Source organism: Oenanthe melanoleuca, chromosome 14 (assembly GCF_029582105.1).
Source record: "Oenanthe melanoleuca isolate GR-GAL-2019-014 chromosome 14, OMel1.0, whole genome shotgun sequence".
NCBI lineage: Eukaryota > Metazoa > Chordata > Aves > Passeriformes > Muscicapidae > Oenanthe > Oenanthe melanoleuca.
The window spans coordinates 13,077,354-13,104,819 of record NC_079348.1 but is presented as its reverse complement, the minus strand read 5'-3'; the positions used below and the strand labels follow the sequence as shown (position 1 = coordinate 13,104,819).

Here is a 27,466-nt window from a genome sequence, read left to right as displayed (position 1 = left end):
AGGTACAGAAAGAGCACTTTCAGAGCACTGCCACCAGCACCTGGGTCTGCAGTGCCTGTGGGTGCTGCCTGTGCTGCTCAGCTCTGTGGAGTTTTGTGCAGGCTCAGACCACTCCAAGGGCTCCAGGCCCTGGGATTTCTTGAAAGTTGAAGTAGCCAGAGATAGACATTTTAAATGAAACCTTAAGATAAAGGTGCCCACATCTTGATGGGGTTTACATGTGATCCTGCAAAAGATTAGTTGGAGAGAGCTGTGGGCCCTGTCATTGGCTGTGGGGATTCCTGTTCATCCTGAGGGCTGTTCATCACCAGTCCCTGCTGCTTGCCCTGCTGACCCTGGGGGCTGCAGCTCACAAGGCTCTTGCTTTCTCTCCTTATAGGTCTTGCGAAACAGAGGGGTTTATGAAAATGTCAAATATGTCCAGCAGGAGAACTTCTGGATTGGCCCCAGCTCAGTGAGTGCCATTGGTGGGACTGTTAGTGGGTGGATGGAGGGCTGTGTGCTGCAGCTGTGCCACCCCATGGAGCAGAGCCCTCTGCTGCTTGGAGCTCAGGAATCTGCTGTCACTGTCAGGGAGCAGCAGTGCTCCCAGCCCCAGCTACCCTGCAGAATGGGGTTCCTGGAGGTTGGGATGGACCTTGGCTCTCCTGCTGTGCACCCTGTTCCTACAAAGACAAGCACAGGGTTAGAAAATATGCAGGAGTTGTATGGTGTGTGACAGCTTTCCTGGTGCCATTCCCCCTGGGAAAGACAAAAATGAAGAGGAAACGTCACAAAGTTTTCTTTCCCACCCATAGTACTGGCTTTTGTGGGGCTATGGGCAAAGAAATCCCTGAACTTTTGTTCTGGACCTGTCTCCAAAGCAAATATAGAGAATGTGCATCGTGTGTGTTGGGTTTCATCATGCAGGACTTGTCCCTGTGGCCCTTGAGTCTGGATAGGGGTACCCCTAGCAGTGCCCCCAGCCTGCTCTGCCCAGGAAATCACTGCCTGCCCCTTGGCTGAGCTGAGTGTTCCCATCTCTGCCAGGAGGCCCTGATCCACCTGGGGGCCAAGTTCTCCCCGTGCATGAGGCAGGACCAGCAGGTGCACAGCTTCATCAGTGCCAAGCGGGAGAAGGAGAAGCACTCGGCGTGCTGCGTGCGCAATGACAAGTCAGGCTGCGTGCAGACCTCGGAGGAGGAGTGCTCAGTGAGTGCCATGGCCCTCCTCCTGCCAGCCCTGAGGCTCAGGGCCACTTCTGCTGCTGCTCCTTTCCCTGGGCTTCACGGTGACTCCTCTCCTCTGTCCTGCAGTCCACGCTGGCCGTGTGGGTGAAGTGGCCCCATCACCCCAGCACACCGATGCTGGCAGGAAACAAGAGGCAGTTTGGCTCTGTTTGTCATCAGGACCCCAGGTAGGTCCTGCCTGGCCCAGCTGCCATCCTTGGGGGGGACAGGGCTGCTGCAGAGTCAGTCCTAGGCTGACTGCAGGGAAGGTTGATGCAGAGTGTGATCATATTTCTGCTCACCTCTGGTCTTTGTTGTGGGCTGCCCACCTGAACTGCTGTCCAACTGCCTATTGTGAGCTGTGGGCGCCTTCCTCAACCCTTTCACCCTTCTCACCTGCTCCCTGCACAACTCCCTGCTTGGGGTGCAGCAGTAGGCCTAGCACACCTCTATCCAGGAGCCCAGCCAGCTGCTGGGTGCCCTGGCACACAGTCACTGTGGGCTGATGTAGAGCTGAAACCAGCTGAATTCTTGCCCTTGGGGTGTGTCCAGTTTGTTGCTGGGCAGCTGTGTGCTCTCTGCCTTTGTGATCTCTGCTGGAAGGAGGCTGAGGCTTTCACCAGCATAGCCTTGGCTGATCTGGTCTAGTGTGTCAGAGTCACCACCCAGGGTCACAGGGAGCTGTGGAATGGCAGCCTGGGCACGGGCAGAGTGTGGACATCTCCCTGGTGCTGGGGGAAGGTGTTTCTCAGGCTGACATGTGCTTTGTTGCTGCAGGGTGTGTGAGCAGCCAGCCTCGATGGAGCCGCACGAGTGGCCGGATGACATCACCAAGTGGCCGGTGAGCATGGCCAGAGGCACAGGACCTGCCTGGCAGCTGCACTGTGCCATTTGCACCCCCCTGTGCAGAGCCTCAGCTGTGCTGCTGGGAGGGCAGGGCCTCTGCTGCAGCTTCTGCTGCTTGTCACAAACACCAGCTCAGGGCAGCCGTGCTCTGGCCAGCCAAGGCTCAAAGCCTTCCAACAACAAATGTTTTCCTGTGCCAGCTAAAGCCCTGGATCCTGTCAGGGTAGCAGGGAGATGGAAACCAACTCAGCCTCGGGCTGGAGAGGAGGTGTCAAGTGATGCTCAGGCAGATGGAGTATCAGGCACCATCCTGTCAGAGGGAGCTGTGTCTGAAATCTGGCTTCTTCCCAAGGGGCTGTTTTGATTTTACCCAGCCAGCAAGCAGAGCTGTGGCTGTCTGACTGCAGCCTGTTGTTGTTTTCCAGATCTGCACAAAAAACAGTGCTGGGAATTACACCAACCACCTCCACATGGACTGTGTGATTACGGGCCGGCCCTGCTGCATTGGGACCAAGGGAAGGTAGTGACTTTTATCTGTATGGAGGGGCTGGGTGTTGGGGTGAGACACAAGGCCTTTTCAGGTTGTAGACACAGCCATTTGCCCTCCTTGTCCTTTCCACACACAGCCCAGAGCCCTGCTGGGAAGGGGAGCTGGACAGAGAACTGTGACAGGTCTCTCAGATGGAGCAGGAGTCTGGGATGAGCAGGAGTTAACAGCCAGCCTGAGTCTGTGGCACAGCAGGGTATCTCACTCCACTGCTCCTGCAGTATGGAGGGATTTGGATACCAGTTTGGAGGGACTGAACAATTCTGCTGCAGAGTCCTGCACTTTTCCTTAGGAAAGGCCAGCTTGTTCCTGACAGGCTCCATTGTCCTCAGCCTGCAGTCCCTGGGCACTCAAAGGAGATGCCAGGAAATGACCCACTCTGGGTTTGCAAAAGAGGAAGATGCTGTTTTCCTCATGTTATCCCTGACCTTGATTAGTAACCTAGTGCTTGGGCTTGGCTTTCCCTGCTAGGGAGAAAAATGTGTGCTGCCCCAAGGAGTTTCTCTGTCTCTGATAGACAGTCCCCCCTTCCCCTCTGCCAGCTGCAGAGGCACAAGACTCCCCCAGTCTGAGACTCAGCTTACCCAGGCTCTGGCTCTTCCCAGCTCTAAACAGAAGCTTTAGGACATGCCTTGGAGCCGTGGCATGCAGGTCTGTGGAGAGAAGCAGGAGGGAGTGTGGAGAGGCACTGGCTCAAATGGGAATGTGTTTGTGCCTTTGCTGGGACACTACAGCATGTCAGGGGGAGCTGAAGGCATCAGTTCTCATGGATGGGATGAGAAAAGGAGAGTGGGTGGCCTGGAGGGCACAGGAATGATCCATTGTGCTTTCCATGTGTGACTTGTGCCTCCTGCAGGTGTGAAATAACCTCCCGGGAGTATTGTGAGTTTATGCGGGGATATTTCCATGAGGAGGCAACGCTCTGCTCTCAGGTAAGGGTGTGGCTGGGGTTGTATGGCTGCCCATGTCCCTCCAGGTGCCCTCAGCAGCTTGGCAGGGTCTGGGCTGGCAGTGCTGCAGAGTAGGTGGGAGTCCTGTGTCCTGTCCACCCTGGGACTGGGGGAAGCTGCTGCCTCTGCCTGGAGTGGCAGAGGTGGCTGCATCTGTCCCCCTTTGGGGGCCAGTTTGGGAATTGGGCTGGCAGCTGTGAAAGCCCAGCACAGGACCACTGTGAAAGCAGTGGGAGAAGGATCCAGTCTGTTCCATGGGTGAGCAGATACCTCAGCTCTGGGTGCTGGGGTGAAAAATGAGGGCTTAAAGCTGCCACAGGGAAGGGATGGGGTTGTGTAAATTTGTGTTGGAGACAAGGCTTGGGACTTGAGAGAAGTGGAACAGGAGCCCCTTTTCCAGAGGTATCTGCAGTGTGCCCTGGGCTTGGAAAAGGGCCCCTCTCAACACCCACTTCTGCCCTAGGTGCACTGCATGGATGATGTCTGTGGGCTCCTTCCTTTCCTAAATCCAGAAGTTCCTGACCAGTTCTACCGCCTCTGGCTCTCACTTTTCCTTCATGCTGGGTAAGCAGAGGTGTAAAACTTCCACTACTGGGGTGGGGGCACCCTCAGCCCAGGGATGCTGTGAGGGTTGTGGCTGTCCCTTGTGGGGGACACAGGGGTGCTGAGCTGGGCTCTCTGCTCTCTGTATTTGTTGGGAGGGATTAGCAGCGTGGGTAGGGCCAGAGCAGGAACTCTCAGCAAGGCTGGGGACACAGCATGAGCACAGGGGTGACTTCAGTGGCTGCTGCTTCAGCTCCTGTACTCTGCACTGGCAGGATCCTGCACTGCCTGGTCTCAGTCTGTTTCCAAATGACGATCCTGCGGGACCTAGAGAAGCTGGCAGGATGGCACCGCATCTCCATCATCTACCTTCTCAGTGGCATCACTGGGAACCTTGCCAGTGCAATATTTCTACCCTACAGAGCAGAGGTGGGTCTCCTGCAGCCCTGGGTCCTGGTAACTTGCCCTAAGCACAACCCTTCTCTACATGCCTGTGCCTCTGTGGCTGAGGCAGAGCATCAGAGCTGGGCTCACCACTGCAGCCTTGGCCCTTGTAGCTCGAAGATGGCACCACACCATCATTTAACTGCTGAGCAGCAACATCCCACGGGGTTCCATGGGCTTTCCAAGAGACTGGCCTGGGCTGGCTGCAGGAAAAATGCTGCCTCATAACACATGGGGGATTGTCCAACCACTGGGTGAGAGAGGCCCCAGGCAGGCTCGGAATCAAGTGCTGTACCTGATGTCAGACACCCCCCACATGAGAGAGGCAAAGAGCAGAGCTCACCTTGCCCCCAGGAGACTGCCTGGCTAGACCTGCAGCACTACCTTCCAGCTCCTTTCTTAAGGAAAACTACATGGTGGGTGGGGGGAGCCAGGAGATTGCCTTCAAGGGCTTCTCCCCTCTGGCAACTTGAACCAGACCTGCCTGCCCTCTTTAGTCTGTTCTGACCTCACACCTTGATCCTAAATCCAACCAGGCCCCTTTGCTCCTGGCACCCCATTATATGGATGAAGTTGCAGTCTCTTTGCCAAGAACCACTGGAGTTGAGTAAGAAGTAACAAATCCCTGGAGCTGGCTGCAGAGGCCAGGCAGGTGGCATGAGCCTGACATTATCTGTAATGCTCTTCTTCTGCAGGTTGGCCCTGCAGGATCCCAGTTTGGAATTCTGGCCTGTCTCTTTGTGGAGCTCTTCCAGAGTTGGCAAATCCTGGCACGCCCATGGAGGGCTTTCTTCAAGCTGCTGGCTGTGGTGCTCTTTCTTTTTGCCTTTGGCCTCCTGCCTTGGATTGATAATTTCGCTCACATTTCAGGATTTATCAGTGGTTTCTTCCTCTCCTTTGCCTTCCTGCCCTACATTAGCTTTGGGAAGTTTGATCTATATAGGAAACGATGCCAAATTATAGTTTTCCAGCTCATCTTCATTGCACTCTTCTCAGGACTGGTGATTCTGTTCTATTTCTACCCCATCAAGTGCGAGTGGTGCGAGTTCCTCACTTGTATACCCTTCACAGACAAGTTCTGCGAGAAATACGACCTGGATGCACAGCTCCACTGACAGCAAAGGCTGCCTTCTCGAGCAGGCCCTGGAGATGGAATGCCTTTGCATTTGCTGTGCCAGTTCCATGGGGACAAAGTCTCTAATCCAATGACACTTCTAACCCTGCCCGTGGTTAATTTAAACTGTCTCCTTAGCACTTGGCAGGCATGGTTTGCCTTATCTCAGAAGACTCTGAAAAACAGAACGTTTGTGCCTTGTTCAATTGTATTGAACCTTTTCTGCTGCCATTATTTTTATTACACTAGTTTCAATACTACATTTTTAACCAGAGTTGTTTATACTGCTAAGGTGGTGATTAAACAGTGAGGTAGCGTTTTAGCTACTGTGAATTGTTCTGAGTAGTCTGTGCCTACCTTTGTTACTGAATCTCACTTCTGCTGTTTCATGTACCCTGTGGAGAACCCAAACCAGCCAGACACAGCTGGAAACAAGAGCCTGAAAAGCCTCAGAAAACTAGAGGGTCTCTTTAATCCCTGGAATCCACATACAGCTCAGAGGCAAACACCACAAACAGCAACTGTAAAAAACGTGAGAATGTCCAGTCATTGGAGTTTGTTCCTCTTTGAAGTGGAACAACCTTTTCTTCCAGGAAGGTGCTGAATCCACAGTCTAGTCTTGGTAGGGCTGGATTCTCTGCTCTCTCTATTTAAGAAAGGAAATATTTGTCAGTGACTGTATTTATTTAGTTATTATGACAATAATTATTTAATAATTACAGCATGCTGGGCTTCTCTCACCACACTGCCATGATGGTCCAGGAGGGATCAGCCAGTGCCAGAGGTGACTGCTGGTCACAGGCGCCCTGGAACAGGTGGCTGTTGTTAGGGCACACATTTTATTACACTGGATCTTGAAAATATGGCAGTGTTGAAAGAAGAATAAAAGGTAACTGTGGTCAAAAAAGAACAGTTTTTAACCCAGCTACCTGGAGCAGCATAACAACACAAGGCTTTGGACAAGCTGCTCTTACCCTGTTCTTCAGCCACTGGGATTGCTTTTAAAAACATAATTTAAAACTTACTAAGCCTGAGAGTCTTGGCCACATCTTGTGTTTGTGTGCACAACTTTCTCATAACAGCAGTATTAATACCAGAATTATGTCTGCATGAGTTAGAAACCCAGCCATGATCCTGGCTGATGACAATGATTTCCAGACATTTAAAAAGCCTAAAAGAAAGCAAGTCCTAGAAGCAGCAAAGGAACACTGTGTTTAAAGAGTCTCAAGACAATGTAGAAGCAGATTGAGAGTCTAAACATAGAGTCAGTTATTGCTGCTGCTCCCAGTGTCTGTCACCTGAAGTAGCTGAGTTACCATTCCCTGCCCAAGGAGCACAGCCAACACTACCAGGATCTGGAAACAGACCCCAGCCTCCTGCAGACATTCAGAAATCCTCTGCCAGCCAACAGAGAGCAGCAGCAGCAGCAGCTCTGAGCCTCACCACCATGGCCTGGGGAAGATGGGGAACTGGCAGTTCCTAATGGACATCTGGGACTTACCCCACAGGTTACTTGCGCAGCTTCTTTATGAAGCTGACCTCATCCCGGTTCCTGATGCCATACCTGAACAGAGAGTGATGCTGTTAAATGCCAGCTTCCCAGAAAAACCTGTGCAACCCTACAGCTTCACCTTTCCAGGGACAGATGGACTCCTACAATCCCATGCTGTGCTCTACTACAGGACACATTAAATTCTCTCTTGTGTATGTGGGACGTGCTGCCAGAATTGAAGGATGTGCTTATCTGCCCTTAACTGCAACAATCCCTTAAATGCAACATCTGTCACCCAGGCTCACTCTGCCAAGGACAGCTTTGATTAGGGCTGTCTTGCTGAATTGTTAGTATTTCAGACCACCTTTTCTCACTGGTCTGCAACAGGCCAGCAGACCCAGCCCTGCTGGGAAGTGCCTCATCCCTCCTCACCTCAAGAATGGGCAGGGAAACATGGGAGCACCTGTCAGTGTTGTTACCAGACTGAGAGGTGGCTGAGCAGCTCCGAAGAGCTGGGGTTTCCTCTCTGGCACTCCTCACAGAATCATAGAGTGTTATGGGGCTGGAATGGACCTTACAGCATCCAGTCCCCACACCCCTGCCATGGACAGGACACCTCTCACTAGAGCAGGTTCCTCAAAGCCTTATCTAACTGGCTTTGAGCACTGCCAGGGCTGGGGCATCCACAGCCTCCCTGGGCAATCTGTTCCAGTTCCTGTTCCCTGTTCTTTCCTATCCTGCATCAGTATCTGTGCCGAGCTGAGTAACTGTAAACATTCTGCAGGAGTTTGGGAGGGATGGCCAAGAGTTCTGTGAGTGGTCTGAACTGGCTGAACCTAGCACAGGATGGTGGTGGCTGAGGATGAGGAACGCCCGAGGCCATCCTGTCCTGCACAGGCTCTCAGTCTGCCCGTCCCACTTCTGTGCTGTCCCATCTCCCAGCCAATTTCCAGCACAGGACCCAGGAACTCACTCTCTCAGCTTCTTCCTGTCATCCGCCAGCTTCTCTCCATTGTAGGTGAGGTGGTACGTCCTCCAGATGTATTTCCTGGGGAAGAACACTCAGGGGAGCCCGGGAGGGGGAGCGGGCTGGGATGCTCCGAGCCGCCCGCCCGCCCCGCTCACCAGCTCAGGTGCTGCACTCCGCCCTGCCGGGCCTGCCTCAGCTGCATGTGCCGCCGCAGCGCCTTCTTCAGCTCCAGCACCGAGGCGTTCTGCACCACCACCACGGCTGCGGGGCGGGGACAGCCGGTCAGACCGCACCGCGCCCCCCGCCCGGCCCCGGCCCCGAACCCCGCCCGGCCCCGCACGCACGCACGATCTCGCCGTCCGCCTTGCACACCCGCACCGTCATGGCCTGCCCGTACTCCAGGGCCACCTGCGAGCCGATCTCCTCCGCCGTCACCTGCGGGCGAGCGACACGGCCGTGAGCCCGGCCCATCCCAGCCCGGCCCCACCCCAGCCCAGCCCAGCCCAGCCCGGCCCCAGCCCAGCCCCAGCCCCAGCCCGGCCCAGCCCAGCCCAGCCCAGCCCAGCCCGGCCCCACCCCAGCCCGGCCCAGCTCAGCTCAGCTCAGCCCGGCCCCAGCCCAGCCCAGCCCAGCCCAGCCCAGCCCGGCCCGGTCCCACCTGCGGGGGCAGGTCGCAGAGCAGCGGGTCCTGCACCAGCCGCGCCAGCGCCGCCTGGAACAGCTCCAGCACCTCGGCGTGCGCCAGCTCCTCGGGCGGCTCCTCCGCCGGCTCCTCGGCCGCCATCGCCGGAAGGGGCGGGCGGCGCGGCGGAACCCGCGATGCTGCTCTTCTGCCCGGCCTGCGGCAACGTGCTGGTGGCCGAGGAGGGGCCGCGCTGCCACCGCTTCGCCTGCACCACCTGTCCCTACGTGCGAAATGTCACGCGGAAGGTACCGGGGAGCGGGGGGCGCGGGGCGGCCCGGGGCGGGGGGCCCTGTGCCCGGGGCCCGGTGCTCTGTGCGCGGGGCCTGGTTCCTGCTGCCCATTGCCTGTCTGTACCCTGTGCCTGCTGTCCCTTGCCCTGTACCCCTTGCCCTGTCTGTGCCCGGTTCCCGGTGCCCGGTGACTTTTCCCGTGCCCGGTGCCGCAGGTGACCAGCAGGAAGTACCCGCGGCTGAAGGAGGTGGACGATGTTCTGGGCGGCGCCGCTGCCTGGGAGAACGTGGACTCCACGGCAGGTAGGGCCGGGCCTTGGGGCGGCCGGGGCTCGGGCTGCCCCGCCGGCCCCTCACGGCCTTTTCCCCGCAGAGCCGTGCCCCAAGTGCGAGCACCCCCGCGCCTACTTCATGCAGATCCAGACGCGCTCGGCCGACGAGCCCATGACCACGTTCTACAAGTGCTGCAACCCGCAGTGCGGGCACCGCTGGCGGGACTGAGACCAGGATGCTCTCCTGCAATAAACCGGCACTGCGGGCGAGCCAGCGGCTCTGCCTGGTTGTTTGGGGCTGGCAGGGGTGGGAGCGGGCTGGAGCAGGGTCTGTGCCCCTGGCGCACACAGGGCAGGGGGAACAAAGTGCCCTGCACACCGAGAAAGCCGTGCTCAAACAGAGACAGGCTGAGCTGGAGGATGGTGAGAAACCCCCAGCCCTGAGGCACAGAAGGCAAAGCAGAGGTGAAGTGTTACCACTGTGGCCTTACAGAGAGCCAGAAATGAAAAAGGGGCCTGTGCTGGCACCTGTAAAAACCCTGTCAGTTAAAGCAGGAACTACAAACTATCCACTGCTACCAGTTACTGATAAAAGGAGAATGTACTTCAGGTAGGATCACATATTACTTGTGTTTTAACATCAAGCTTTATTCTCAATTTAAATACATTCAGAAGTAAAAAGGATAAATAACTTAATAAAAAACAGGACAGAGCACAAATTGTAACATGTAACCTGCATGAACACTCTTCCACAAGCTAAGCCAATTCCATGAGACTCAGCTTTAGCCCTGCTATACAGGGATAATCTGCACCCATTTATTCCAGTTCATGTCACAGGGGAACACTCTCCCCAGCCTGAGAGTACAGTCTATGGTGGGCTCATAGTAGATGGTTGGGCTTTCACTCAGTTTGGGATTCTGTAGCTCTTCTTCCACAACTGGCTGAGAAAAGAGTGACACTGGGGATGGCTTTTTCATGTAGAATCGCCTGATGCAACCAAGAGTTTCCAGGCCCTGCAAAAAAATTCACCAAAAAAAAAAAAAAAAAAATGCTGTGAATGCTGCTCTAGCTACAGTGTTCTCAGAAATGTTGGACAATTTATACCAAAAGAGCCCATGGCTACAACACAAAGGTAAAAAGGATATACAGCTTAATAAAAGCATGCAAGCTCTGGCTGTAACTGGATATATCTAGTTACTTTCAAACATGGTTTCAAGCACCAACACAGTTACTGACACACAAGGTGCTCAGCAAGAGATGTCAATTTAGGTCCAGTTAAAAAAATCTTAAGGCTGCTCTAGATGTCAATCCCAGACTTCTGTGCCAGTCCTTGTTAATGGTTAATAGGTATATGACAAGCTCTGTCTGTGGTTTCAAACCCAGTTCTTAGTGAATTTATTGGTACAGAAGTTAGATTGAAGTTCTCCACTCTGTGAAATGTTGAGGTAATTGCTTGATTTTGTGGGTTTGAATTCACATTGGCCAGGAATCCATACTGGAACACTCAGATATGCACAGCTGGCAGCACTCCCAGCTGGCACTGTCACCACAGGGTACAAGCCCTGGGGAAGAAGTGGCACATGTACACTGGAAAATGGATTTCCAATTAGCAGGGAAGTTATGCTTTTGGGAAGGCCTGCAGGATTACTGCTCTACTTCAGATTATGAATATTTACAGGAAAAAAAAATAAATCGAAGTTCCAGTTCTAAAGTGGTGGCAAGTGAATGCCAAGATATGGGAACAAAATTATGAGAAATTCAAAATTTTCTTGCCACGTTCTGTTTGCCATTAAGGACCTGTAGGCAGGTATATCAGGACAGATCTGATTTACACATCGTCTAGCACTGACACATTTCAGTTTGATTCTCATGGCAGATTACCCATCTAGAATTAGGAATACTTGAATTATCTGTGGCGACTGGGGGCTAGAACTGGAGGATCTTTAAGGTTCCTTCCAACCTAAACTATTCCATGATCCTGTGATTACTACTGCATTAACCTAGTGGTGACAAGCCCCAACTCTTCAGCAACTACCTGGACTTTCACCTCCCTGTGCATCCATTTCAGCAGCGAGCTCAAGCTGTAGAATCAGTGACAGCACGGGTAAATCAGGCTTCCCTCCTCCCTCACTGTGCGGGTGGCTCTCTCTGGCTTTGGTTAACCCACAGCAAGGGAGAAGGCTGTTTTTCCCCATTTCCCTGGCCACAGGGCTGTACCTGCAGGATCTCCAGCACAGCCACGGGCTGCAGCACCCCGCTGTAGTGCTGCAGCAGCCCCGCCTGCGTCACGCCTGGCTTGGTCATCACGTGGTAGAGCACGGCCTCCATCATCCCCTTGCACACTGCCTTGTTCAGCTTCCCATCCACGATCCTCCAGGGCCTCCCAATGAAGCAAACGTTCTCACAGGCCCTGCAAAGACAGCCACAACTCAGCTGGCAGGAATTCTTCAGGACAGGTTTCTCATCATTGCAATCTCTGCCTAACAAAGGTTCTCACTGCATGCATTTTAACACAAGTAAATCCTGTGGCTGCTCTGAGCAAGGGCTGGTGCTGCTCTGCCAAATCTGCATTTTTCACCAGGGGTTCACCCCTTTTAGCACCATTACAAACCCAGCAGCTGCCTTGGTTCTCAATGAGCAGGGAAGCTTTGTTTGGCATTAGCTCTAAAATTCTCCAAAAGTTATCCAAGACTTGTACCATGCAGCAACAGTGCTTTGATGGGAAGAAAATCCCTCATTTTTAGCATTCTGGTATCCAAAATACAGTGCCTACATGGAAATTCACATTTCTCATACTGCATTTTTTCCAAGCCTTTCTTGGGCACTTGGAAGCTGGCACTGGGCTTATCTGTGCAGTAAAACCAGTGTTGATCCTCTGATATTTGGAGCTTGTTGGTTTTTAGGTAAAAATATCTATCAGAGACATTTTTTCAGCATGCACAGGAGCACAAGGAACATTAACAGGAACAATGGAGTGGGGTTGCTCCATCATCACTGCTCACTGCTCATCAGAGCATAAAACTGAGGTTTCCAAACTGCTGATTCCAGTATTCTTTTGGCAGTGCCAAGTGTTTGGGATTCTGCAGATATTTCTGTTACTCACCAGTCCCTGGCTGCCTGGGAGACATCTGGCATGGAGCTTCCTGGAAAGAACAGGACACAAATTTTCTAATTAACTCCAACTCCTTATCTAATGGGAGAAGAGTTAAAGGTGGCCAAGCTGTGAAGTGCAGGAGCTTGCTAGGAAACCACAGAAGCAAACTACTCCACGTGCTGCTCTGAGCTTGGGGAGCTCTGAGCTGCCCCTGTGCCTGCAGCACACACATCCCACACCTCCTCCCCAAACCACATCTCTTCAGTCAACCCCACTTTCTGTGGCTCCTTTCCCCAGTCCCAGCAGGTTTTATTCCTAGAAATCTGATGCTCTGGCTGAACCATGGTGATTGTATGGGCTGACAGAACTGAGGTTCACAGAGCTGTGTAGGGGTCAGCCTGGAGCTCTCCCAGGGGTCTGGGTAACCCAAACCTCCTGGAAATCAGAGGGAACTTGGGCAGAACTCCAAGGAGCTGGAGATGTGAATGCAAACTCAGGATTCCAGCAGGGCTTGGTTTCAAAGCAAAGGCTGTCTCTGCAACTCCCATTACATTATGTCATGGGTTTTAATTAGACAATTACTTAACAAGGTATTCCTACCACACCCAGAGGGTAACAGCTTTGGCTTAAGCACATGTAAACATTCACTGGCCAGTGAGAACTCTGTGTTTGGTAACAGAACTGTTTTTTCCCTCCTATGCCACAAACCAGTCAAGGATGTTAAATCCAGGAAAGTACTTCAGTAGTTTAATTTAAGAACTGCTGAGATCTCTGCTGTTTAGACAGCCCCAAGTGCATTTCCTGCAGGAAGGCTCCAGTTAAACAATCCCAAGCTGTGGGATGTTAGGGATCACCCTTTGAACCTGGGTCCTGGCAGGGCTTGGCAAGGTACCACAGAAGCAGTGAGCTTGTGGCTCAGTCTGAGATTAGAGCTCATAAAAACCAAACCAAAATGAAACCCCCACAAACTACTAAATGTAAAGCTTGGCAAGAACTACTAGCTATTAGAATTCTAACTGGCAGTAAAAAGGAAAGGAAAATAAAGTCCAACTGGGTTACAAATGAGGCTGTTAAATCTCACTGGCATGTGCTGCTTCCTGGTGAATGGTTTAATGAGTTTAGGACTTTCAGCCATGGACATTCCAGCTAAATGCAGACCAGCAGTGCTGTGTTTTCTAAACTTAGAGATGCATGACCTTTGGACTGAAGCCAAAGATGAGAAACTCTGCATCCAAATTATTCTGGAAAAGTTTAAGACATGGAAACAAGTTTCTAAGGAAAACATACTTCTGGACTAGTCATTCCAAAAAAAGGCATAGGAAGGATTACAAAAACCCTGAGACTTTCCAGATGAATTAGTGTTATGCCAATTCATCTGTGAGAGAAGACAATCTCTCTGGTACAGCTGCATAAAGAATCTAGGATTTGCTTATAAAGTGGAGCTACTGGTTTGGGATCAACTGCTGAGGAGCTGGTTTGTATTTCAGGAATGCAGAGGCCTCTCCATACCTTTAGAGACTCCTGGGTTCTCCTGGAAGTAGGAAAGATCATCATCCTGCTCACTGGCTGATTGTTCAGGGATAGGGATCTGCTGGCTGTGCTCATCATTCTCTCCTTTGAGTTCCTTGTCCTCAGAATGAGATTTCTCTTGTTCCTTGTCAGTGTCCATATCCACAGCCTCTGGAGCAGGCTCTGGGAGTTCAGCTGGGGGTTCTTCCTGCCCTCCCAGCGAGCCTCCTCCTGGAGCTTCTTCACTCCCAGTAACAGCTTCCTGCCTTGGGACAGGCTCAGGAGCTGCTGCAGCCAAGTTCCTGCCCTCTGCACTTGCCAGAGCAGGCTGTGCACCCTGCCAGAGGTGACTGTCACCCTGGGGCACATCAGTCTTGCATCTCTTCCTCGGGGGCTCATCATCACTGGCACACTGTGTGTCTTTTCCCAGCTGCTCCTCCTGCCCCAGACATTGCTGTCCCTTCCCTGGCTCTGAGGACAGATGTTCCTGGGGCACATCTGGGGCAGCAGTGTCTGTCCCTGCCTGCTCAGCATCCTCTGCTTTGCTCTTCAGGCACACTGAGCGCAGCAGCCAGGGCTTGGCAAACACTATTGCCACCAGTCTGACAGTGTGGCCTCCTACCTCTAAAACCTGCTGCATTGCAATGAGGTCCTGTAAAAAACACAACAAATTATCTCAGGAGCTTTCACTGAAAAATGTCACTTTAACCCAGTACAATGGAATTGTCATGATCTAACTGGCAGTGAGGGAGGAGCAAGAGTTTAGTAGAATATTCAATTTTGCCCCCAGCTGCACTTAAAAGCTTCCTGAAATTACAGCATGAGATGTCTTTTTTCAGCTTAAAGTAAGTTAAAAATATAACTGGAACAAGTACCTGGCTTCCAAAGGGTGATGTTGGCACCTCTAGCTTTCTGGAAAAGTTCATTGCTATCTTTGATTAGGTGCTGCTTTAATTTTTGGTCTTCCTAACTTTAAGGCAAGATTGCTGTCAGGTGTGGTGTGTGATCTCCTGCCTAACATAAATAACTCTGTTCAGTTTATGGTTGCTTCTGACACCCTGGAGCTGGTCCTGTTCAAGGGTAATCCTAAGAATGCAAACATGAATGCATGGAAAGCAGCTGTAAACCCACCTGAATGTACTGCTCCAGGCTCCTGCTGCGTTCAGCCTCCACCTCTTCATAGCTGCAGAAACGTCTGCTCAGCTCAGCTTTGCAAATCCCAAAGTGGGAAGTGGCCTCTATGGCCTTCCTGATCTCCAGAACAGCTGCCACATCCCCAGGGCTGTACCCATAACTCTCTGTACACTCATGGAGAAACTTATCCACCTCATAGTTTTCTTCCTGGACTTTTATCAGCCTGGTGAAAGTTTCAGGGAGGCAGGAGATGCCCACAGCCATGTGATCCAGCAGGGAAGGAGCTGCAAAGCAAATAAACCATGGGAGTTTGAGCTGTGAAGCAGCAGTTACTGTGCAAAACACTGCAGGAAGACAAAACAGATTAGAGGTGTAATAGACCAATTAAAAACAGAGCTCAGCTTTCCCTCTTCATTGCTGCAATTCCCTTTTTTCTTTCTGCCTTGCAATCTGTCTGAAAAGACCTGTAAAGAGGAACAAACTGGTTTACAAGGGCTCACTCACACTCCCAGCAAAGCAAATTATGGCTGGAAAGCAGTGAGCACCTAGTGCTGTTCTCTCTAACACTGGGTCAGCTCAGCTCTGAGTTAATGAGGGAATCCTCTCCTTTTTTCTTGAAGAAGGTCAAGTAAAAATTCTAGGGCAAGAAAATGCTGTAGAGGACACTTTTAATAAAAAAATCCACAGCAGAAAGCTGTTGGCCAGATACAGTTTGAACTAGCACTCGACAATGCTTTAGACAATTAGTTCAACAGAGCATCTCTGTGTTCAGTGACAGCTCCAGCACTGCCCCTGAGTGACTCCCCTGTACAGAGTACCCACAGCTGAGGCCATGGAACCCCTATCCCAGTCCTGGCTGATGAGGGGCAGCTCTGGCACTGCTCTTCCTGCTCCCTTCCCTTTTACCTGCAGGCTGCTCCATGTCTGCCTCTGGAACTTTCCAGGCAGCTGCCAAGGAACAATGGGCTCAGCTGTAATGAGCAGCCAGCTCAGCACAGCTGAAGGGCATGAGAGGCAGCAGAGACAGAACTTCTGTTTTACTTCTATCACAACAGCAATAGAAATGGGCAGGGGCAGCATTAGACACTTTCTGCTGAAAAGCTCAGGGCTCTGGATCCCTTTGCATTACAGCTGAAAACAAGATGCTCTTTTTTAGAAGGGGCAGTGCTGATGAACTGCAGACAGTCAGGCTCCAAATATTACAAAAATGTTTAAATTACTGAGGTAAGAGGCCAGACATAGGACACCACTATTTCAGGCACCTGCATAAGACAACTTAAATGAGAATTTCCATTGAAGGAGCTTGGAAAGATTTTCTTTTCTCTTTACAGAAGAGAAAGCCTGGCTGTGACATCATATGGTATTTTAAGTTGTTGAAGGGACTGAAAAACCTCCTGGAGAGGGGTAGCAGAGCAGAGGACAGACTGCAGTAATAGTTTAACACAACATGAAATAGAGGCAAGGCCTTGTTACCAATAAAAGCCTAAGTCAGCCATCTGTTTTAAGTCAGGAGAGAAAGCCTTACAAACTGGATGTGTAATGAAAACAGAATGTTCCTGCTAGGGGGCTTTGTTTAAATCAATTCCTCAGCAGCTGAGTTCCCCATCTCCCCTGCTCCAAGCACTTTAGGCCAAAGAGAACTAACCTGGAGAGCTGAGCCTTCCTGGGATGGGGGTACACCTGAGCCTGACCTTCACCTGGCAGGAGTTGACCACGATGTTGTCACTGGGGCTCAGGTTCCGTGTGCTGACAATGCCAGGGGAGTAGTAGCCCCTCATCAGCAGGTAGTTGGTGTGAGAGGCCTGGCGAGGCTTCACCTCGATCCTGCGCCGGCCGCCAGAGCTCTCCTCCAGGTCATCCTCGTCCTCATCCTCCTCCTCCAGCCCTTCTTTTCCCAGGCTGCAGCAAACACAGGGGGTTGGATTTCTTTGGTGGGCTTTTTCCCAAAAGAAGAAAGTGATTCATGACACTGAGCAGAGCAAGGCCACAGCACTCCTGTGCTCTGGGCTTTAGTCCTGCACAGCTGGGGCAGTGTCCACACCAGGCTGATTTAGAGCACTGAGAACAAGAACCACAGAAAAGGAAACACACTAAAGGTCCCTGGGAAACTCTCTTATTTTTGCAAATGTGTTGAAATGAACCCAAAATATCTCAACTTCCAGTGCTGAAGCTCTTTGGTTCAGCAGATGCTTCATCTTGAGGGAACATCTGTTAGACACTGAGAGCATGAGGGATGCTGCAGGATGGGGAAGACTGTTTATCTTTTAGGGTGAAAAAGAGCAAAGAGAGTTACAGATTTCAGTTCCTTTCAAAAATAATAAATTAAAAAACCATCAAAAACCAAACTACAGACATCCTCCAAGTAAAGAAAAAAATAGCAGTAGCAGCCAGGATGGATTTCCCAGAAACAAACTTAGTCAAACCAACTATTTATACCAGGATATGACAAGAACCACTATGGATAAAGCTGAAGGCTCTGAACAACTTGATCTAACTCTGAAGTTGCCTCTGTTTTAAGCAGGTTATGCCAGGGACAATGAAAGGTTCCTTCCAACCTTTTCTAAGATGGATTACACCTTGAGTAGCTTCTTTTAAAACATTTTTAAAATTGAAAGGGAACACATCATTTAGAAAACATAATGAGTGCACCACTCAGCAATGGGACCAGTCTAGGGCTCAGTGTGTTTTTGTTAAGGAGCTGACTGATAAAACAGCTCATTCAGCTTGCACAGGATCACCCAACTGAGGACACTGCAAGTGTATGAGAAGCTGGGATTTGCATTCAGAACATCTCCAGCACACTGGAGAGTCAGCCTGGAAAAGAGCAGGGAGCAACTCTCTATGACAAATGCATGTTATTTATATTGCAGTACTCTATATCTGTCCCTCCACACTGAGAGGGAACAATTAACCAGATAAAGGAAAAGAAGCTTATTAGGTGAGTCACAAAAATCATAAGCTCTGCATGGATCACTGCACTGGGGAGGTTTGGCTGCTTTTTTTTTTGGCAAGGCCATGGCCCTTCAGAATCTTGGAATGCATTAACAGGTGTTTCACCTAACAGGATGGAATTGGCACAGAGCTGCCAGCAAGAATATGGCATTTGTTTTTTGACATCACAATTCAGTGCAGAAGAAAATAATGAGAAAGACAGAGAACTAGGTGACATGAATAGAGTGAGGGAACTGAAGCTGTTCATTTTAAAGAGCAGCATGTTATGGGAGAGGGACCACTTTAACAGTCCTCAAGTAGGTATTAAGCTGCTCTAAAGGGAAAGAGAACAAAGTGTTTTCCATGTGTACTCACAATAGGAAGCAGCAGGTCAAATTACTAAGAGATTTTAGTTGCACTTTTAAGAAAGCACATAATGACTGTAAGGAAAAGGGCTCACAGGCTCCCACTGCCTGGGGACAGTTTCAGTTTATGCCATTGCTGCAGGCTTACAGAAAATGAAATCCAAGAGGAGACAGTGCACAGAAGCACTGCTGTGGTGGGAGGTTCCACTGATAAGCTGAAACCTCGTTACCAGCCCTCTCAGTCTGTGACATGCCAGGGCACCATGAAAATGCTCCTGTAGCACCCAGTGCTCTCCTTTCCATGTCAGCTCTGATGGCACTGAAGTGCCAAGCAACTGAAATGTTGCATGTGAAGGCAAATGCAGCCCAGGGCTATAATGACAGGCACTGACTTAAGTGCCATTAAGTCTTCAGAGCACCTCCTCAGAAATTAAAATCTTAACAACAGCACAGTCAAAATGCCACAGTGTGGTGCAGGAAATGCCAATTCCTGTCCAATTTCATCCAAGTTATCCCCAAACTGTATTCCCTAATAGAAATAACAGCATTTACCTTTTTATCACTTCATTTTCCACCATTGAGCTGTCCACAACAATGATCTGCTCTGGGATTCTCACATTCACAGCCACCAGTCCCAGGGAGAACAGGGAAAGCATGGCCACACACTGGCCACCAGGGCCATCCATGGGAAATGCCACCATGCCTTCTGATGATGCATTTTCTTCCTCTTTAAATGAGAAGTTGTGTGGCTGATCTGATCTTTCAGCATCCTTGAGCTTCTCCAGGAACTGGAAGGATTCTGTGCAAATGGTACTGGGGAAGCGCCACGTAAAAACTCTGCACAAAAACACAAAGAAACACAAATTCTTCAAAATCTGCTCTGAGTTTTACAATTAGTTATACAAAGGAGCCAAACAGCTGAAGTTTCATGCTAGAGCTGGTGACCAAGCCCTTTTCACACCTGCTTTCTCAGTCCTTTTACTAGTTCCAGAACATTAGGTGTTTATGCACTGTGTAAAGGTCAGGTAGCATACAGCAAATAAAACGCAAAGGTATCATCTTCTGCTTCACAGGAGTGCTAAAGGAATCTTCCCACCACATCTACAACTGTGCTGCTGCATCTCCTCCCCTCTCCATGTGTCTCTGAAGTCCTGCCCAGCACCCTTGGCTCTATTCTCTCAGGGCCCTGATTGACATGCCATCAGCTTCACCTTCACCTTCCTCTGCACCCTCAGCTGAAGGTTCCCTGCTCTGGACACTTCTTGTGTTGTCACCTCCATGCCACACTTGGGTAGATTTTTTTCTGCAGTAATTATGTCAAGAGGGACTGGACTGGCACCATCACCAGTCCTTTATTAAAAACCTTTAGTGCCTTCCTTCAGTGAACTTCTCTCAAGCAATTCTGACTCCTTTCCTCATTAGCTGCTTTACCCAGCACTGACTCCTTTTCTTACAGGCAGCTCCACACAGCTCTGACTCCTTCTCTCCTCTCTGCATAACTGCCTAAACCCCAACCTGTCCTTTACTCTGTCCCTCACACAGCATCTTCTTACCTTGCATGACCACATGTCCCTTACTCCTCACAGCACAGCCAGCAGACTCTGGGTCTGAAGCTCCAACTGCATCTGCAATTTGTGGCCAGCTAACCCACTCTTTTCTAACACCCAAACTCATTGGGCAGGCAAGGCTGTTTCTACTCCTTGGTAACGAGTACAGCTGTAATTCACTGGGAAAGACTGCCTCCTGCACTTACAACCTATCTTCCCTCATTCTTCCTTTGCTCCAAGCCCAGCAGTGCCCCTGGCACCCACCTGTAGTAGCTCTGGGACAGCTGGTAGGACATGGGCACGAAGGGCAGGGCACGGCTCTTCTTGGGCCCCAGCGTGTGGTTCACCCTGCGCCGGTTCACCAGGCTCCTCCTCTGGCACTCCAGGAAAGCCTTCACCAGGATGTCATCCCTGTACTCCTGGTACAGCCTGAATGTCTGCAAGACACCCTCAGTGACAGCTCTGCATCACCTGCTCCAGGTCACAGCCACTCACACAAGCCACAAGGAAAATTATCCATATAAATTCACTCCACTCCTCTGTTCCTTTTATGGTCTTCCAGACTTGCCATGGTAAATGCCAATTAAATTAACTGAATACTACAGAACACTTGGTATGCAAAATGGGATCAGGCTCCCACTGCAATTAAGAGATGTGAAAAATGCTCCTCTGCCACACATCATGGTAAATTCTTCCCCTCATTTCAGCAGGAACACTTGATTCTGAGAGCTTGGCTGTCCATGCTCCATTCTTGCTTATGAACTGTTAAACTACCTTACAACTTTGACCTTCCTTAAGCACCTGACTGATTGATGATCTTTCTTTGTAATCCCCAACACCAGTGCCAGCTGGGTATTATGTTTTTGTTATCTCCTTCAGAACATTCTAGCTGCTCAGGTGGGCACTAAAGCTTGACCCACTGGAAGTGATGTGGAGCTTATTTCATGTAGTTTTAGGAGATTGCTTCAACCTCACATCCTCACATCTTGCAATCTCATCCTCAAAGAGAAAACAACAAACTGAAAATCTTCCTACAATATGTAATTTCCTAAAAGCAGAATACTCCCCACAGAATGGATACAAATCCAAATTTCTGGGTTTCTTTTAACCCATTTGCCAAGGGAGGGAGGAGAAACTTTAGAGTTGTATGGCTACACACAGAAGTGGCACTTGGACATGGTTTAGTGGTGGCCCTGGCAGTGCTGGGCTGATGGCTGGACTTGATGATCCTAAAGGTCTTTTCCAACCTAAACAATTCCATGGTTCTATGAGCAGTAGAGTTTGTTCCAGACACTGTACCTGAAATGACTGGCAAGATTCCATCTGGTGATCTGAGAGTGCCAGTGTGCTCTGAATCAGGTTCTGCAGCACTAGAAAATGAATATCATAAATACTGAAAGAAAAAAAGAAAAAAAAAATTTATTCATGGTGATTTTTGAATATGAGGTACCCATTAAACCAGCACAAAAGTCTCCAAACTCCATCACCTACTTCTGAAATAGAAGCATAGAGGCACAAGATCCTACAGCTGAGGATCATCCATGTAAAGGAATCTGTTACATTTTCCCTCACTTTCCACCCCAAATTTTTGGGTCAGTCCAGATAATCTGACACAAAGTTCTCCCTGGTAACATCTCCTCCTCTTAAGATACAACACCCACAAAGAAAATGTGCACTGTTGTCCCAGTGATAAAATCATTCTGAGGTCATCTCTGTTATTTTAAATCTATGTCACAGGTCCCTACAGTCTTGTCAAAGTATTTTTCTGTTAATAAATTTATACAGTGCAACAAACAGATGAAAACACTGAATTATATGATTTCCACAAATGGGAGGGGCTGATGTGGGCTGGTCCTAATGAGGAAAATGGTACAACTGCTGCTCACCTGCTCAGATTATCCTCTTTTGTGCCTTGATTTGTGTCCTCTCCAATTGCCAGCACTCGAAACCTGGTTAAGAGAAAAGAGGGGAGAACACTGGAGCCAGATTTTCTGTGATTTTGCATCAGCCATGAAGCCCAGAGGCTGATGAGCACAACTGCTAATGAGGCAAGGGCTGGGTCAGTGCAAGGAACAGTCTGATCCAGCAGCCCTCAGCACGACAGGAAAAGAACTGTCCAGATCCATCTCAGTCTCACTCAAATATCTGCTAACAAGGAGATAAAACAATGGACAGGAGACAGTTCCAGCACTGAAAGGATTTGTCATTTTACTGAGGTTTTGGACTTCCAGTTACCACCAGCAGCACTTCTGCTGTAATGCACAGCTCTTCTCAAAATAAGAAAAATTACAAAGGTGCTACATTTATTATCATAAAATGGTCTGAGACAGAATTTTTCCACACTGCTCTTCAAGTGTTAATCATCATGAAGAAGCTTAATGACCTGGAGCTGGAGAATGCTGTACAAGGCTGAGTGCTCTTCCTTATCAATACTTTTAGCAGCACTGAGATGATTCAGCTGAGCAACCAGGTACAAATTGTGATGGAAAATGGGGCCACTTAATCTGGAAAATGTTGGATTTCTATTGCAATGAAAAGTTACACCTGAGTAGCAACATCTCTAACACCAAGGTTAAGGACTTGACAATTTAGGAAAATCTAGTGTAGTGAATTTTCAGTTTGAAAGTCTTATTTATCAATAAGAATGGTTTGAAATCAGCAAAATTGTGCAAATAACTGAAAATCACTAAGATATATTTAGGAAGTGTGGATATTCAAGAAACACTGCTGGTTATATTCAGTAAAACTTCTTTTCTTACTAAGGGTACAAGAACAGAGAGTGTAAATCATGCCCAGAGAAGAGACCTGCTCTGAATTGCTGTCCCCTCTCACTGCCTCACCCCATGTGCAGAGCCAAAAGCACCATGATTAAAATACCTGGCAAAGAGTTCCTCCAGAGTGTCAGGAATCTCCAGTTTGGGATTCCCCAGGGTTGAACTGAATTTCTCTTTCAGTCTTTCCACAAACTCTTTAAACTCCTGTGCACAAACCTTTGAAAAGAGGAGACAGAAATGTCATCAACCTCCATTTGTTAGAGTGAGAAAAAACCCTCTACTTTTAAAGTGTGCATGAAAATTCTTGCAGCAATAGCTGAATCCTGAAGTCAGAAGCAGTCCAACAGCCAAGGCAAGGCAGGGAAAAGCTTGTGCAGTTTGTGTTTGCTGATTCAGTGAACAGTTGCAGGTTCCATCTGTAATCAGCCTCACAGCTACAAACCAAGCACCATGAACATATGTTCTAAGACAATTTCCTGAATTAACAGCAAGATCTCTTGCTAGAGCTATGTTTAAGATTCTGCTCAAGCCCTGCAGGCTTTTCCATGTTCTCCATGAAGTCTGTTTGCACAATCATGGCGTGGTGAACACCTGTTACATGAGAGGAATGTTCTCTGGAAACAAGTTTCTATTTGCTTCCAAAGACAGACATTGGTGATGGGGACACATATTTATTTTAGTGATGTCTCATCAATGAACAACTGCTCTTCCTTTGAGCAACATAAATCTAACAACAGAACTGATGGGCTTTTCTGACAATGGCATGAATTGTTATTCCTGGATAAAAATGATCTTGCTGTGACACTGTCCCAGTTCTGAGAACTGTTTGCACTTAAAATGTAGACAACTTTTCTATGAAAAATCATGGTTCATTTAAATGAAAAAAAAAAAAAAGAAATTAAATCTTTTACTGCTCAAATCAAATGTTTTAGAATTTGCATGTGGTCCTGCACTCATCCACAGAAGCTAAGGTGACAGTTCAACACACAACTGGAATAGAAATTAGAATTCACAGAGCAAAAGTATTGCTCAGACAACAATGTGGCTGAAAGGATAAAAAAAGAATCAGCAGATAGAGATGTTGAGTCATGGATGTTTATAAACCAGCACATTGAAAACACAGTGGTTGCTGCACAGCTGTTTCTGTGCCTTTGGAAAGCTGCCCTGTGTCCACTTTGCTCCCAAACCAGCAATGATGCTGCATTTTTACAATGATGCTATTTTTAAAATAGCTAATGGGTCAAAGACAAGAAATCACAGTGCAAGTACTCAGCAATCTGAACAGCATAAAGTACTCTATGAACTTTTGGAATACTTCCCTCCTACCTGTGGATCTTCATAATTATTTTCTCTATTCATGAAATCATCAATGAGAGCTTTATCTTGGTAAACCTCAGCAAGGCAAACTCTGCAAGAGATACAATTGAAAGTATTGCTCAGAGCTGAAATTTTCCCAGCTCAAAACAGATCTGACAGCAGCAGGGTGCAAAGAAGATGAAATTTTTAAGTGACATGAAATAAAAGAAATACGTAGGAGGACCATGTCCCTTCAGGAGAATTGAGCCTGTGTCTAGAACACAGAACACTTCTTACTTGTAATTGAGGTAGGTCTGTGGGTTTCTCACAATGTAGCGGGCTCTCCTTCCCACAGAATGGGAGGTTTTATCCAGGGACTCCTCGAAGCTGGAGTGCATGAGGTCCCTCACCACCTGCCAGGGCACGAAGGGCCCCTTCACCTGCGGGAGGAGCAGAAGAGCTGCAGTTAACCCTCGCTGTGTGTGAGAGCAGCAGGAAGCCCTGGCTGCACTGACTGTGCAGCAGGCAGCAGCTGGGTGCTCTGGCTGTGCTCAGCACCTTGGCATTGAGCACGTGGCTGGCAATCCTGCAGAGCATGAGCAGGCTGTCCTCCTGCACCGTCCAGGTCACGCGCAGCCGCGTCATCCTCAGCAGCGCGCTCTGGTCTGCCTTGTCGTGGTAGCGCAGCCGTTTGCTCTTGTCTGCACAATCCTCTTCTGGCAAACCCAGGGGAACAAGAAAAGACATTTATCTCAGCACTTTCTATTCTGATTAACTCCAACTTCTGCCACAGGCTCAGCACCAGTTCAAGTTTGTTAGAATGAGAGGTGAGCAGGGAAGGAAGTTGCAGTCTAAAAGTGAAATGCAGCAACAGCTCTGCCATGCATGAGAAAACGAACACTTTAATTGGTAAAGTGACAACCTAGAGCATCATTCCATGAGGAATCTCTAAGCCAGCTATCAAGAGCTGATAATGGATTGCAGGGAGCTGCTCTGGCACAGACCCCATGAGGATTCCTCCAGCCTGTGCAGCTGTGGCTCACACAGAGCTCATGGGCACAGTGTGCTGCTGCTTCTCCCTGGGACACCTGAGCCTCCTGACTGAGGCCACCCACACACATAGCCACAAAGCTGCCCTGTCCCACACCCTCTTTTCCAAAGCAGCTTCCTGCAGGCCTAGCCACAGTAAAGAATGCAGCTTTTTCCTCTTTCTTACCTTTCTTTTTCTTCTTTGTCTTCTTTCCAACATCTTTCCTAAGCCTCTTCCTCTTTTGGCTTTTCCCACCTCTCACTCGTTTTGTTCGATCCTGGTTTGGTTCTTTAGTTATTTCAATACATTCCTCTTTCTGGATAAGTGACTCTGATCCTACCTTTGGTTCTCCCAAAATATTAATTTTGTTGCCTAAAATGACACATATTTGCAGCATTTGAGCTTTATAGCAATGACATTCTACAATGTTAAGGTATAGAGATCAAATGACAAATTTCAGTAAATGAAAAGACAAATACTCTCTCAGTATTGCTCTTCATTAGTCTTGTCATTTCATGCCCCTTCTCAGCAGCTCACAGAATAAATTCCTACATTAATGAGGAATCATCAAGTAATTAAGTCTAGTTTACAGTGCATAAACACAAGGGAACAGAGCTGAGGTTTTACATTCAACCTGAAGCATTTTCTCCTCCTTAGCTCAAACATTAGGCTGCATAACAGTGCTACAAAACATTGGTCCCTCTGGACTTTCTGCAAACTGCACATCAGAAATTAAAAAGGATAGAAATTATTGTTTTATAAAAAGTTATTTACACATCTATTTTACAGCCCCAGAAGCATCTTAGATCATTGTAAGGAAACAGAACCAACCCATGTCATCAATACTAGATAAAAAATTACTGTTCCATATAGCCAGTAATAGGGAATGAAATAATTTATCTGTTTTACTGCCCCAGGAGCATCCCAGATTACTGGAAGGAGACAAGAACAACCCCCACCCTTCATGCTGGGTTTGACCAAGGCAGGAGGAGCTGTGGCACAGCCTCAGTCCTTACCTCCAGTACTGAGTGCCAGGGGGTGTTTGGTGAGGAAGGTCTGGAGTCTTGCTGTCAGTCCATTTTCAGAAACTGTATTTTCCTAAGACAACACAACTTTAAAAAAGGTGACATGCAAAAGGGGTGCACTGGTTTTAACAACAATCTGTTTTTATAATCTGAGTAGTGTCAGAAATAAATTTTCAGTTTAAAGATCCCTGGCTGTAACCAAGAACTCATTTGTATTATTACTACCACATATTAAAATGGCTCCAGAGCTTTTCTTAAATCCCACTGGAATGACCACTAGACTGTGAAGGTTAGAAATCTCCTCCAGCAATTACTGGAAAAGAAATGCTTGATTCTTTCATTGCTACAGAGGCTGAGCAGAGTTTGCTGTAAAATAGTGTTTTTCCAAAGCATTTTACATTCCAAAGGAACTTCTGAAAAGCACAAAACCAAAATGCAAAAACAAACACTGAATAAATGCCTCTTATAGCACATTCTGCCCATCCTAAATCTGAGCCTGAACCAACTGCAATGTACTGGGAGTTTTGCAATTCTCTGCTAAACCCATTTCTCTTGTGTGGACTTCACTGGGGCAGAAGTTTGGTCACAAGATGTGGAGAGGAATGCAGAGACCAAAGAATGCTGGAGGTTGTGTTACTGCTCAACACTGAGGTGACTGAACAGCAGACAGAATAAAAAGTGAAATGATCCTGCCTGAGGGAAATAAATTAGCAACTCTAATTTTATATGCACTGATAGGCTCTGATTTGTGCACTGCTTAGGGGAGAGTAATTACAGGCAGTTCTGTGAATATCCCTGCTCAATGCCTGGTGATGGTGAAAATGCAAAGGAAATGCATGGAATTCTTAGGGAAGTAAAGCAACACTAAACAGCTGTAAAAATCTGTGCTTGGCCACAACCTTAAAGCATCTTAAATTCTCAGACTGTATTTCCACCTTAGAAAGGACAGAGGGAGAACTATCATGGGTTAAAATAAAGACAACAAGGATGATTAAAGTCAGGACAGTTCCATGCTGGAAATAGTAGATGTTAATTTTAAAAACAAGGAGATGAATATGAGAGACATGAGAGATGTTTACAAAAATCCCGTGAAACAATAAGAATAACAAATAATGTATTTTTCACAGCTTCCCTCAGTTCTACAATTACTGGGGAGCTTAAGGCATCAAAAGGAAGTGGTGGCACATAGCAGGAATTTGAAAGACTTTTTCACAGGAGGCTGGGGATAATAAAGACTTCTATATTCTCAAAAACCAGAGAAATTAATGCTAAAAGAAAAAAGCTATTACTGCTTTAAAACATCAGCTCCAGATTTAGAATGGCCTTAAGCCAAAATTGCAGACAGCTGGGAGAGCATTCTGAAGAAATATCCATTGCTCTTACAAGCTTCTATCAGAGACAGGACATTAGCCAGAATTCTGATTTGCATGTGCTGGCCTCCCTATTTTTTTTGTTTTTAT

The 27,466-nt window shown here is 48.5% G+C and overlaps 4 protein-coding genes across 9 annotated transcripts in view; 2 read left to right on the top strand and 2 right to left on the bottom strand.

Annotated features, from left to right (window-relative positions):
- The window catches only part of RHBDF1 (rhomboid 5 homolog 1), a 34,666-nt gene extending 28,676 nt beyond the window's left edge, over positions 1 to 5,990 (top strand). For all 5 annotated transcript variants that reach the window (XM_056502890.1, XM_056502886.1, XM_056502885.1 and 2 more), the window contains 9 exons: positions 380 to 454; positions 1,030 to 1,191; positions 1,296 to 1,396; positions 1,986 to 2,049; positions 2,480 to 2,574; positions 3,458 to 3,533; positions 4,015 to 4,115; positions 4,370 to 4,523; positions 5,234 to 5,990. In XM_056502890.1, coding sequence (XP_056358865.1) covers positions 380 to 454; positions 1,030 to 1,191; positions 1,296 to 1,396; positions 1,986 to 2,049; positions 2,480 to 2,574; positions 3,458 to 3,533; positions 4,015 to 4,115; positions 4,370 to 4,523; positions 5,234 to 5,653 — 1,248 coding nt within the window. In that variant the 3' untranslated portion in view covers positions 5,654 to 5,990. The remainder of the gene's footprint in view (positions 1 to 379; positions 455 to 1,029; positions 1,192 to 1,295; positions 1,397 to 1,985; positions 2,050 to 2,479; positions 2,575 to 3,457; positions 3,534 to 4,014; positions 4,116 to 4,369; positions 4,524 to 5,233) is intronic.
- Positions 5,991 to 6,104: 114 nt separating this feature from the next.
- On the bottom strand, positions 6,105 to 8,898 carry SNRNP25 (small nuclear ribonucleoprotein U11/U12 subunit 25). Of its 2 annotated transcripts, none has more exons than XR_008841575.1 (6): positions 8,773 to 8,898; positions 8,459 to 8,549; positions 8,270 to 8,375; positions 8,118 to 8,192; positions 6,394 to 7,216; positions 6,105 to 6,298 (listed from the first exon to the last, which is right to left on the bottom strand). XR_008841575.1 is itself a non-coding variant. In XM_056502891.1 (6 exons), exons 1-5 carry the CDS (start codon positions 8,896 to 8,898, stop codon positions 7,162 to 7,164), a joined length of 453 nt encoding a protein of 150 aa, XP_056358866.1. In that variant the 3' UTR covers positions 6,105 to 6,298; positions 7,154 to 7,161. The 2 variants fall into 2 exon arrangements, 1 of the variants encoding a protein (XP_056358866.1); XM_056502891.1 differs by having other exon boundaries at positions 7,154 to 7,216.
- Positions 8,899 to 8,933: 35 nt separating this feature from the next.
- POLR3K (RNA polymerase III subunit K) lies at positions 8,934 to 9,571 on the top strand. The gene is made up of 3 exons (XM_056502892.1): positions 8,934 to 9,044; positions 9,245 to 9,332; positions 9,403 to 9,571. Exons 1-3 carry the CDS (start codon positions 8,934 to 8,936, stop codon positions 9,528 to 9,530), a joined length of 327 nt encoding a protein of 108 aa, XP_056358867.1. The 3' UTR covers positions 9,531 to 9,571.
- A 357-nt stretch (positions 9,572 to 9,928) lies between these two features.
- Positions 9,929 to 27,466, bottom strand: part of GTF3C1 (general transcription factor IIIC subunit 1) — a 38,175-nt gene continuing 20,637 nt past the window's right edge. Inside the window, exons 22-37 of the mRNA XM_056502881.1 lie at positions 25,998 to 26,079; positions 25,168 to 25,353; positions 24,510 to 24,667; positions 24,249 to 24,391; positions 23,982 to 24,063; positions 22,759 to 22,871; positions 21,768 to 21,830; positions 21,181 to 21,274; positions 20,146 to 20,318; positions 18,887 to 19,171; positions 16,684 to 16,937; positions 15,036 to 15,322; positions 13,905 to 14,556; positions 12,405 to 12,444; positions 11,519 to 11,711; positions 9,929 to 10,314 (exon numbers count right to left, since the gene is read on the bottom strand). Of these exons, the coding sequence (XP_056358856.1) occupies positions 10,093 to 10,314; positions 11,519 to 11,711; positions 12,405 to 12,444; positions 13,905 to 14,556; positions 15,036 to 15,322; positions 16,684 to 16,937; positions 18,887 to 19,171; positions 20,146 to 20,318; positions 21,181 to 21,274; positions 21,768 to 21,830; positions 22,759 to 22,871; positions 23,982 to 24,063; positions 24,249 to 24,391; positions 24,510 to 24,667; positions 25,168 to 25,353; positions 25,998 to 26,079 (3,027 nt within the window). The 3' untranslated portion in view covers positions 9,929 to 10,092. The remainder of the gene's footprint in view (positions 10,315 to 11,518; positions 11,712 to 12,404; positions 12,445 to 13,904; positions 14,557 to 15,035; positions 15,323 to 16,683; positions 16,938 to 18,886; positions 19,172 to 20,145; positions 20,319 to 21,180; positions 21,275 to 21,767; positions 21,831 to 22,758; positions 22,872 to 23,981; positions 24,064 to 24,248; positions 24,392 to 24,509; positions 24,668 to 25,167; positions 25,354 to 25,997; positions 26,080 to 27,466) is intronic.